This window comes from Anas acuta, chromosome 22, assembly GCF_963932015.1.
Source record: "Anas acuta chromosome 22, bAnaAcu1.1, whole genome shotgun sequence".
NCBI lineage: Eukaryota > Metazoa > Chordata > Aves > Anseriformes > Anatidae > Anas > Anas acuta.
The window spans coordinates 4,208,068-4,220,772 of NC_089000.1; the positions used below are offsets into that span (position 1 = coordinate 4,208,068).

General features: G+C 39.3%; 1 protein-coding gene across 2 annotated transcripts in view; it reads left to right on the forward strand.

The window, feature by feature from the left end:
- CTNNBIP1 (catenin beta interacting protein 1) overlaps positions 1–9,374 on the forward strand; it is a 34,276-nt gene extending 24,902 nt beyond the window's left edge. For both annotated transcript variants that reach the window (XM_068658593.1, XM_068658594.1), the window contains exon 5: positions 7,369–9,374. In XM_068658593.1, the coding sequence (XP_068514694.1) occupies positions 7,369–7,427 (59 nt within the window). In that variant the 3' untranslated portion in view covers positions 7,428–9,374. The remainder of the gene's footprint in view (positions 1–7,368) is intronic.
- The last annotated feature ends 3,331 nt before the right edge of the window (positions 9,375–12,705 follow it).

Here is a 12,705-nt window from a genome sequence, read left to right on the forward strand (position 1 = left end):
TTTGGACAATTTAGATGTCTGGAGTCAGTTCATAGCTTGATATTTTGGCTGGTTTTATTAATACTTGGCCTGCTCACCCATTCTCTTTTTTAAGGAATCTGGCCATGTTGCATCCATAGCAATTATGAGGCTTATCTGATAAATGAAACACTTGATTACCCATCAAAAACTACACTGCTAGCAAAGGGGATGAGATCTCACTAACTCAGGAAGGTCTAAACAAAAGTTTAAAAAACTAGACTGAAGTATTTAATGCTTAAGTTTAGTATTAATTATGAGCCTAAACCTTTGTACCATGTTATTAATGTTATTTTATAAACATCTTATCTTCAGATCATTGCTGCAACCTTATTAATACCTATATGAAAGTGCAAAATAAATGGCATTTTTCTTAAGGAGCATTTTTTAGCTGACATCTGTGTGTGTGTTTGTTGTTTTTTTTTTCATAGCCCCAAGAATAACTGAGGAACCCAAAACGATCCCTCTTCAAATAGTGTCTGTTCTAAAAGGGGGATGTGATCATGAGCTGTTTTGAGATATTGCATATTAGTGCTCTTCCCTGCATTGCAGCAAGAGCTAACGCAGCTCAGACTCATTAGGTTTCTTGAACTTGAAGTGATGAAATTGAGGCTTTCTTAAATATTTTTAACACAAGCAAAACGCCTCTCAGGAAGTTATATGCACAGAAGTATCACCTAAAAAAAAACAACACACCACCATATTTCCTGCTTCCCAGTTACTTAAATTTCTAAATGCTAGGCTAGCACTTGGCTGCCTTAAGTCCCTGCTCTGTGGTGTATCTGAAAATGGAAGCTATGCAGCTAGTAAGCATGATATGTGAATTATACCAAGACCTTGGTGATTACAGCTCTGTTGTTCCTATAGCAACAGGAGTGTCATGCTGGTTCTTGAAGAAAAAGCTGGTCCCTTGGGGAGGGCAAAGCCAAGATGCAAACGCACGCCTCAGCTCAGTGAGATGCATTCTCTGGATGGTAGGGTACTGAAAACAAAACCAGGCTGCTTGTGGAGCTAAGAGGCAGACTGCAGCCATGAAGCATCAAATAGTGGTGAAGAAACGGAGATATCAGAGCTCTTCTCAGTGTAGGGTTGTTTTTTCTCTTTTAAACACCATGCTTGTCTTAATGCCTTTCTCCTCTCAGCAGTGCATGTTGTATTTTTAGAATGCCAAACTAGGATAATAAGATGGGAAATTTCAAAGAGTTGATGTTTAGAAGATAGTTGCTGGAAGGTGATTGAAGAAGTGTGCATGTAAAGATCATGAGGAAAGTAAAGATTTCTTGTTTTCAATTTGGCATCCTTTCAACCCTCACAACAGGTTTAACCTTCTGATCTCCAAAAGCTTTTCAGGTTTATTAATTTTGCAGGTGGCTACAAACAAGACAGTTCTGTGTATCTATTCATCATTCCTGAGACACTAGGAAATAGCAGTTACAGGTAACATCTTGCTCTGGGTTAAGGCAGTGTGTTTTTGAACCCAGCTTGTACCCTACTGGCTTGATGTCCCTGTAGGTGAGTACTCGCTGTGGAAAGCATTAGGTACAAGTTAAATATTGTCAACTTTCAGGAAGCATAAAGGTGCGAAAGTATAAGGTGAAAGAAGTGGGAAAGGATTTTCACATCTGAAAGTTTGTGGCAATCAATGCTTTGCCCCTGTAGGTAGATGGGAAACATTTTGTTGGGTATATGAAAGTCTCTTATTTCAGTGTAGAAAAGCGTGTCCAGAAAAGGGAAGCTTGTGGAGGGAGATGTTGTATGTATAGAATGTGTTAGGTCAGGTGTACGTGTACCTTCCTCATTGTTCTATAAATTAATTACTGGAAGTGCAAAGCTCAGTGGAGGATGTGCTGAAAGTAAACATGGTTCACAGTCCTATTGTCTTAATTGCAGACTTCTGGCAATGTGCAGCTTAACTTTATAACCTGTGCTCTGCTTTTTCAATTTTTTACTTGATTAGAAAGAAAACATCCGTTATGAGAGCCAAGTGAGACTGCTGCAGAAGCCTTATTCATTAGTACTTTAATCCCTGCCTTCCTTTCACTGCATAGAAACCCCTGCTCCATTCTCTGGAAATGTTTGTGTTTGCACAGGAGTAAAAGCGGCTGTGCAATTGCTTAATGAGCAGACTTGCTAGATGGGTTTCATTTAGCTCTGGATAGCTTGGGTTGCAGGACTGGATTTGAACAAAACCTGCTTTTGTGCTGAGAAATGTGGATGAACTTTTTCTAGACAAATGTCACCAAGGATTTTTTTTTTTTTTTTTTTTTGCTACAAGGTATCTTCAGAAATAATGATTTACTGTAAGCGGCCCCTGGGAAGTTAAAAGTAGTCACGAGGGTATCCCTTTCAGTTGCAGACTGATGAAAATTATTATTCAGCAGAAATTTTTTTCATTCTGTTTCCAGGTCATTGAAATACCACTAGATAGATGCTTCTCAATCTTACAGCACCTTCTCCTTGAGGAACTAAAAATGCTGGACAAACTCCTCTGCTAGAACATAAACATCTGTATTAGAGGCAACATTTTGTTGTAGGGAGGATAAAGTGAATTGCTAGAGATTACACACTATTTTGAGGCACAATCACACCTAGTCCTGAAACTCCAGATTGGTAGACTGAGCCCCAAACTCTAAGAAATAAATTTAGGGAACTGAGGCATCATTTTACTAATACAATATTTCTTCTCTCTTTCTATTGTTTCCTGTCAGGTCTCCAGGTATGGATTTATTTTGGGGAGTTTCCCCCTCAATATCATGCTTCACCTGAAAGTATATTTTTGTTTTTGTTTAATTGGCTGTCTTCATCAGATACGTGGTAAGGCTTTTGTGATGGTTCTTGTATTGGGAACCTTCCTCTGCTCATCCAGAGGCCTGAAGCATGGTACAGAAACCTACCCTAAAAACATCCCCTCTCCTTGCCCTTCTTATCCCTCACCCCCTTTTTAATGCCAAAAAAATCTGAATTTGGTGTTTTGTCAACAGTGATTTGGTTCGGACTGTTTAGTGTCTTTCCTGCTTCATTTTTGCAAAAAGGGAGGCACAACAAAGAAGACCATCCTGGAGTTCTTAGAAAATTAACGTTTTCTGTCCCTTTCAACATCCCTGGTGCTCCACTATAAATCATAGAACTTACTGCCCTTTAAGGGGTTGTGGTGGTGGTGTTTTATAATTATCTAATCACGTTGTGGACATGGAGGTACCTTCCCTCTTTGCAAGTCCCCTGAACAAACTGGTCCCAGATCTGTGAAATGATATTGCTTTTTGTATCTGTCAAGAGCCATGGTGCTCTTGAATAAAAGAGAAATGGTGAATAATGAACTCCTTTGTTAGTGAATATAAAGTAAGGCCACAAGATGGAATAGCCAGGAGGCAGTGGCACATGTGTTGGTAGTGACTGGATTGACATCATCTGAAAACCAGTGGGTTTGGTGTCAATTTGTTGCTCCTGTGCTCATGAATTCATGCTAGTGTCAGATTTGATAGCCTGCAAGAATTTTCCATTTGGTTGCCATTATTTGGAGAAAGGATGTCGACCTCTTTGTAGCAATGCATCAACTCCTTAAGTATAAAATTGGATCTTTAGTGTGGGAATAAAAGAAATGAGCATTGGCTTGAGTCTTTATTGCAAGATGAGTGGTATTTGGTTGGGTGTTGTGCCCTGGGGGTTACCCACCCACTTACTTGTCTACCTTGAAGGTGGTATTATCTTTTATTTGATAGATCAAATTGCCTTCTTAAATGCAATTGCCTGAGGCTCTTTCAAATGCTAGCTTGCATGTAATTCCTGCAAATGAAAACATTGCTAGCCTTCTGTTAAAATAGCAAAAGGAACCGAGGAGGGAGCAGGAAGTAACACTGCTAGAGTTGTGTATAAAATCCATCCTTCACTGATCTTGTTTAAAACTGTACCGTGGGACATAGGAATATATCACTTTTAATACTAATCTTCTTTTCTTCCCTTCTAAAATTAATAGCAAAACCCCTTTAGTCGCTTCTGGTCTTCACTGCTCTCCTGTTCGTTCCTGTATTTTGTTTTGCTGCTCCTTGGTGTTTTGGCTGAACTTTTTAACTTTGAACTGCTGTGAAATTTTATTAGTATGTGGCTGCTCTTGTGTTCGAGCATAACTTATAAAAGCAGCAAGTAAACTTGGTACAAACACCAACCATTGAAGTGCACTAGTTACCTTCCTTTCAGCCCAATGATTGTCCTTTCAAATACAGTTCATGATCTTTCCTTAACAAATTGTTATCCAGTTTGGTTCTTGCAATTATTGTCCATCTTCAGTTAAAAATGCTGTATGGGAAATAATATGTTATGAAGGGCTGAAGAAATCAGAGAGGCAGCATGCTTTTTAATGATGATATACTTAAAAAATAGTAAAAAAAAAATAAAACAAAACAAAACAAAAACACTAGATGTTTGGTTCACAAATTCAGATAACTTTAAAACTATAGTTATGATTACATTGGTGACAAAACAAGAGTTACTGAAGTTTCTACTTTCTTGTTAGCTTTGGCTGTGAAAGACTGAAACCTGGAATTTCAGACTTTCTACATCCACCGATCATCATTTAGGATGCACATAGTAATGATGCAGTAGTATTGTAGATATTCAAGCATTTTCCATACTTTTACACTGTATACTGTACTCTTGTTTTTCTTCCTCCAAATAGAATATAATTATTTTTTTTTTTCCTGTTTTCTGGTTGTATTGGCAAGCTGTGTTTCTTCTGTTCCCTTCTCTTCTATCCATAGTCCATGTAGACAAAGGCAAGTTACCAGTTCCTTCCACCAGTGACACTGGTATCGAGGCTGTGCCATGTGGGCCTAGATAAGGAGAGCAGGAGCTAGCTGAGAGGGACCTTCCTCGTCAGTGATAGCTGTTTTGATTGTGAAAGCCCAAATGAATGGCAGAATTCCCGGCGTCCTTTGCCGAAGGCTATTTCTGCTCATCATGTACTTTAAACTGCTGCTCGCCCGCTGCACAGGAGCAGTGCTGAAAGCTGGAATTGCTCGGGGCAGGCAGACACCAACCAGCAGGCTTGTGGGGTCGCACCATTAATAAAGAACGAAATTTCCTTTTCCAGACAAAACTTACAAGACTACTTGTAAGTATTTTTTTCATATTCAGCCTGTGGAGAGGGGAGACCTCAGGAAAAACAATCGACATCTGTTAAGTAATCCCGCTCATCTTGGTGCTGTGACGTGTGCTGTGATTTCGCTGTTGCCAGGCTGCTCCAGCTGCTCGTGGCTCGCACAGCAAAGCTGCTGCAAAGCCTCCTCTGCTCTGGAGGAGGACTCGTGCAAAATGCAGAAGCATAGGTTGTGCTTCATGTGCACTGGCTTTGCTAGTGCTTTTAATTATTATTACTCCCCCTTCTTTTTGGCACACGTTTGTTTTTGCAGGCTCCTTACAAGTGAAATCCCTCTTTTTGTAGAGGCTGGTAGTTGTTATATTTATGCACATTTAAGGAGAAAAAAAATCAACATGGCAAGTTGCTAATTCCGAGCTGGATTCCAGCACTATATATCATTTATGTTTTGATCAAGGAAAAAACAGTTTGTGGAGGAGATGAAAAGGGAGAAGACCGCAGGGCTTCTGAGTGTTGGCAAGAGGGAACATCAGAGCAGGTTTTGATGTACTTCTATAAAATGTGGGTCCTGTGTAAGAAAAACAAATTACTGCTTGGTCCTTAGTATTTCCTCCTGTGAGTACATATAACAAATAAATCGTGAAGTGTATAAAAATAAATGTAGCTGCATTTTATAAGCCTTGATTTAGTTTTTAAGGACATTAGCAAGGGGAATTAACAGCCTTCTCTTCCTCTGTGTTTTTTTTTTGTCACTTTTCCTTCTGTATTGCAACTAAAGAGCAAATCAGATAACTGAAATTTTGGCAGACATTCATACAATTACAACAGATGAGGAGTTTTGGTTAGTCAGTCCTCTGCCTTTTACCTTGTGTGCAGGTGCATAGGCAAAGTTCCTTGGGGCACAAAACTGAAATCTGCTGCTTGTTATGCCTCAAGTGAAAGCCTCCGGAGAGTTTTACATGCTGATGCTCAACCCAAGCTGAATCTGAACTTTCCAAACCTCAGTAAAAGATTTCTGTAAAGCTGATCGGTTATCTGAATGGCACAGGCAGTCAGTGTTACTTCTGGCATTCTGTACTTCGTTGTCTAATCCTTTAATAGAGGCTTTGAAGAAAACCTTATTAAGCAAAATTATCCCAAGCAGGCCAGATTAATTAATGAAGGCCAAAATGGTCATTTTCAGTCATCTGTTGCACTGAAGTGTCTAAGGTCATTTCAACAGAGTAAATAATTTTTAGAAATTATATATATAAATGGTGACTGGATGTTTCATCATATTTTTTTAATCAGTTAAATGCTGTTACAGGATCTACAGATGAAAGCAAGCATTTACTTTTATCTAACTTTCTCAGGGATGAAATTTTTACCAGAAATTTAAAATACTGCATTCAGCCCTTCAGGGTTGTTTTCCAATTCGTGTCTAGACTAGAGATATTGATTTAAATCACTGCTTTGACACTGCTGTATGATGTATTTTTATTTCCCTATTGTCCTGGAGACATTTCTCTTGAAGTGCCTGTTAGGCTGTGCTCTATATTTAGGAAGTCCAGAGAGGTGATTTTTTTCCTGAGTATCTCAAGGTATTTTTTATTTTATTTTTTTTTTTTGAAGAAAGAGTCAGGATGGAAGGCTCTTTACAAGCCTTTATCAGGTATGTTTCTCCAGCCATTCAGGACCTTCTACTATTAAGGCTCATTCAAAAGACCACCCAAGTTTCTAAAGACTTGGAGGTGGTTCATAGGAAGGTAACATCATTTTTCTGTATTTAGGGGACATAAGTTTTGGTGGTAATTATACACAGTTGATAGCCTCAATTGGGAAAAAAAAATAAATGAATGAAGAAAGTCTGAATTCTTCTGGAAAGATTTCTGTAGTGTAGGGATAAAACCATCGCTTAGCAAAGCTGTGTGTGTTCTCTGGGCAAATGGAAGCTTTCAGTTGGGAAGAAGATACTGAATTTCTACTACAGAATAGAACGTTTGCAGTATCTGTTAGTTCCTAAAAGGCGTTTAAATGATTTTCGGTGAAGAAAATGTAAAAGCCTTTCAGTTGGCCTATTAACACAGTTTTTATTCTTATAAGTTTTAAAATAAATATATATATTTATCTTCTCTCTATGCCCTTTTTCCTTTCCTGTTGATTTGTTTTAGTGGGTAACATTGGTAGGAAGGGGATGGCTGGACCAGATGATCTTGGAAGTCTTTTGCAACCCTTATGATTCTCTAATCATGGCACAAATTTTGCTGTCATTATTACAGGTGCTGAGGATGTTGTGATGGCATTTTCCAGATCAGAGACAGAGGACAGAAGACAGTAACTACAGGATACCTGAACAACACAGAACTGGAGAGGACAGTGAGATTCCTGAAGATAGAGGACGATGGCTGAGCATTAATAAGTTCCTTTGCCCACCCTAATTTTTCCGTGGTAGTCCTGCTCCTTTATAATTCTGTTTCCCTTTGCCCAACCCTCAGAATGCATCTCACAGCCATCTATTCCTATAAGTTGTTGCTACTCAGCTGGGCTGTGTTAATTAAGGACAAACCTAAAGGTGTATTTTCGATTGGCTCAAAGGGACAGACTGATTGGCTAAAGGAAGACAATTGTTTAAACTTGACCAATGAAAACCTTTTCTCTCTTATTTTATGTTTTAAAGTAAGTCTCCTGACATCCTACTTCTAAAGAAGCTTTTCATGCTGTGGTGCTTATTTAGGTCAAACTTGTGAATTTGAAGAGGGTTTGATTTGGCTGCATAGAACTGGAAGCAAGGTGTGATTGGTTGACAATGCAAATGCTTTCTTCAGTTGGCTTGCAGGTGTTTCGCTGACATCGACACTTTCATTGCAGAAAGCTGATGTTTTGGTGCATTGGTTATTACTTTATCCTTACTTGGGGAAAAAACAAATGTGCTTTGCAATATTTATTACATCTATACACGTATACATGCTTGCTTTTTTGTTGTTTTGTTTGTTTGTTTGTTTTTGATTGGCTTTGAAATCACGTTTTTAATTTCCTCTTGGCTGCAGTGTCTCTGATGCCATCAGTTTTTCCATACTCATCTGCTGTGTGGCCTCAAGCTCTTTTGGGAGCCTGTGTTGAATGCATATTTAGTTCAGTAAGTCTACCTGTTTCAGCTGGAACACGGAGATCAGCAGCCGTTCTGTGCTTCTGTGTGGGCTGTACTACGAACTCCTGGTCAACCTGGTCGTTCAGGTGGCTTCTCTCTTTGCTTCTGACAGAGGAGCTGTCGTTATTTTGCAGGGATTGCAAGAATGAGATCTATGGCTGTGACATGAATTTGCCAAATTTGTATAGAGAATATGTGAACTTGTTTAAAATAACTGTAGTTCCACTTTAACCCTTTAATTGCTGCACAAGACTAGCTCTCATACAAGGGAAAATTATTGATCATTAATTTAAATCCGAGTTTCACTGGTCTTTAATAAACTAAGTTCCTAGTCACTTGAAAAAATTGTATGCAGTTTGGTTCCCTGAAACCGCTTGGTGAGTTGGAAATTATCTGGATCCTAGGCTAATACCATTTCTCTAGGCACTGGTCCCAAGAGGCAGCAGCACTGTGTTAAGCTGTCAGATAGTGAGTGTACAGGTGACATTCAGGTTTACTCTGTTGGTAGTTCCAGGGCCTTCAAGCAGATGCATTTACAAACTCAAAAACCTGCCGTGAAATTCCCGAATTGCACTGACTGTTCAGGAATCTGCACATAAAGTATCAGAAGCCTAGAATTTCTAGCACTGCTGCCTAAAACCTAGCACTTCAGTTTCTCCAGTGTGTGCAGGTGATTTTTACAATACTTCTAGATTTTCCTGTGGTTGCACTGACTTTAAGATGTTTCAAAGCCTATTAAAGCAGAACTCCATTCATTTACCTGTTCTTGGCTCTTTTCATGTGGTTGTTAATTATTTGGAGTAACGATTACAGAATCTGGCTGTGACAACATGACGGTTTTTCATGGCAAGAAGTTCTGACGACAGGATGCTGTTACGGTCTCAAAGTGGGGAAAAAGCTTGAAAGAAACCATGGAATGTGTGCAAAAGGAAGAATGGACTTGTGAGCGTGCGGAGGGAGATTATCTTGAGCAAATAAATATGAAATGAGAACAACTGTACGTCTATTTATGGAAAAGTTCCTTTTGATTCTTTTGCAGCTTTGTGAAGTTCAATGTCAAAGTGTCATTGCCCCTGTTGGTTGGGGCTGGATAAGAAGCTACTTTATTAAAATAAACCAAGAACGAGCCCAAATGAATCCTTGAATCTTGACCTTGTTGCCTAAGAGGCACTTTAATCTTAATTTTGGTGCAAATGGGGCAGCCCTTCAGGGTTTAATTGGAGAGGATTTGTGTGTTTCTGGCTGCTGGCTGGAATGAATGGGGTGGATTGTGGTGGCCTGTCCTTGTCAAGCTATCGTGCATCCTCTGTGTGTATCTATGGCATTTCTGAGCTGTTGAGTCTTTTCAAAGAGAAAAGTGAAGTGTTTGTTGTTCAATCTTTTCACTGAAAAATGTACCTGTTGGGGGGAAAATACAGTTTTTAATAGCTTCTCTTGTTTCTTACTGATTTATTATATTGTTAACCTGCCAAATGGTAACTGTTTGCACTACCCTTGTGGAAGACTTCCATGTAGACTCCAGTCTTGGAGTCCTGAGTAAGGTGTTGAGCAGGATACATCGAGAAATGTTAACGTGTTGTGTAACAGCCTGATTTGAGGTTCAAAACCTGGAGGAAATCCAGTCTCTTGAGAATATTTGTGCTTTGTTACCTGTGTGCTCCTCAACTCCCCATAAATGATCTCTTGCCTTTAAACCAGGGCCAGAAGATTTATAATAAAGAGTTGATGTATAAATCAGTGAGAAAGTGGAAAAGACAGCTTTCCAATGTTCCCCTTGAATTACCTTTCAAATTAATTATCTTCCTGCTATGAAAGCTAAATGTCTATTAACACTGTGGAGCCTGGATTAATTGGGAGTTAGAGAAACCTGCACAGAATACATCAGCATGGTTGACTTGTTTATTGCATGTACAGATTTCTCTAGCTTTACCTTTGTGCGTCTGCCTTTTCAGGCGAACTGTTATTAATAAAAGTAAGAAACAGTGTTTTAGAGGTCAGAGATGAGTATAGGACTGGATTGAAAGACATTTATAAATACAAAAAGCTGTATAGTTCAATTACCAACCAAACAGTGCTTAAGGCATTCAGAGAGCATAAAAGCTTTAGAGGCAATTTCCAAAAAAGCACGCATCCTTTGGGTGGTCTTTTTGGGAAGACGTGTTCCTTTAGATATTCACAATGTGTTGTTACACTTCTTTCTTCTCTTATCAGGCTTATCATCTACCTCTCCTTTACACGCTGTGTTTTCCAGAGCTTGAGGAAAAGATTTAGAGCTGAATCAGATGCCCCTCTCAGCTCTCTCCAGATGGGTAGCAATTGCTGTAATTGTCAGTAAAGGTCATTGTGTCTGTGAGCACTGCCTATTGTAAATGAAAATGAGACTCCTCGCCATTCACATAAGCCTTTAGATTGATTCTCCCAGGTCCTACAATAAACCCTGAAGTAACACAACGTGCGAGCTGGTGGCATAGTGACACTTGGGAAGGAAGGAGCTGTTGCCTGAGAGAGACCGGACCCCAAATAAAATAAAATAAGCTTTTTAGAGTTTTTGTTCCTTTTCGTATCTAAGGTAAGTAGTCACTGTAAGTTGTCATTTTCTCTTGGCTGTTCAGTGGCCTGTGTGAAAGTTCTTAATGCTTTACTGTTAAATCTCTTTCAGTTTCATAAGGCCAGTATTTCTAATTCACCAGCAGCCTAAATAGTTCTGGTGAAGGCTAAAGATTAAATGGCCCATGAAATTCAAAGACCTCTGTCACCCATAGAAGACATCATCCTAAATAAGGCTTCAGGGTCATATGTGGGATAAATTTCTATAGCTATTGAGAATCCTGTTATAAGAATAGAGCAGTGCTATGTCTGAAGTTAGCAGTGGTTTTGTTATACAAGAGGAAAAAAAATTAAAGGCCAGAAGATGAAAGCTTTGAATCAAATGTAAATAAAGTATTAGAGATTATTTTATGAAAGATCTACCAAATGACTGGCCGAGGAGGGGAATAGATGACTTATATTGTTTTAAGATCAGTCCTTCAGCCTTCATTTTGGTCTCTTGCCTCCTAAAGGACTGTGCGGCAGAGCTGACAGCAAAAAAGGCTGCAGGGCACAGGGACCAGCAGAAACCAACAGTGCCATAAGAACAATTTCTGGAGGGTTAAGTCTTCAGTTGTATTCAGTTTCTACCAAAGGAAGAGTAGTGAGTAAGCATTTTTACCTGTTATTCATCAGTAACAAAGTATTCCAAAGCTTAGCTGTTCATAGAGATCTCTAAATAAGCTTTTTTAAAACTGCAGAATGGTTGTTTTAGGTGTATGAGTAACAGGAGCACTGAAGTGTTGCACAGTTGCTGCCTTGGTGGGGTTTTTGCTGAATGTGGTTGATTTTCAAATCAACTGACAGTAATACAGCCTACATCTTGCCTGAGCAGCAGGCTGAGTGAAACTGGACCTGTTTGTCATTCAGTGCCAGGGTCAGAGATGTGTTGTATGCAGGGCAAGTTCTTCCCTGTTCACAACATCACCAGGAAATAAAAATATATTTTTTTATCTATTTTTGGTGGAATGTTTTCTTTTGTTTTAAATTTACTTTCCTTCTGCTGTAGATTAGTCTTAAGGATCCTGTCAGGCCTGGTTCAGTTATTTCAGTAAACGCAGGCAATAGAAATTGTCTCTCTCACAAATAACTTTTAAATGCATTATAATGGGTCAGATTTTGGTAATTGTGAGCTAGATAGGCATAGTGTTGACATGTATTTGCTGGACAGTCTTTTTTTCTTGCAGCCTCAGGTGTAACATGATCAATTTGGTGTGGTGTACGCATCTTGCAGGTTTTGTATCCTGTCTATCTGTAAGTTCTGAGCTGTAGGAAATAGGTCACTGCATCCCTGTGGTTCTTCCAGATCTGCCCTGGGCTTGCTGTGTAAGTATGGCAAGCCTACACATATACCTTGCACTACAGTTTCCTATAACCTTCCTCTTGTTTCTGATGCTTTTCACACTTACAGACGTGGAATTGCTGTATACAGGCAGGAGCGTTGTTATGTAGCAGGTGCCCATGCAAAGACATAAAAGAAATCACCTACTCTGTCTTCTGAGCTCTGCTTTCATTTTGTCTGCAGCTGATTTGCCCTAAGCAGAATTCCTGCAGTGTGTCATAAACTATCTGGCTAGTTTCCTTTGTAGCCTGAAGCACTTCAATTTTGGAGATTATTTATTTTGGGAAAGAGTTATTTGGTTGTGATTTTTTTTGGGGGGGGGATGCAGCTTTATAACCTGGCTTACTTATAAGCTGCCTCATATATCAACATGAAATAGTTATGTGCATGCAGCTTTTTGCTGTCTTGACGCTTTCAGGCTCTACTTTCCTTGCTACTAAATGCAAACCTGTGACTAGAGGCCTGTGATGCACAGAATACAAACTGTTCAGCCTCTGTTTAACACCTTCAATACCATCTTCAACCCAGGTGTGGACTAAT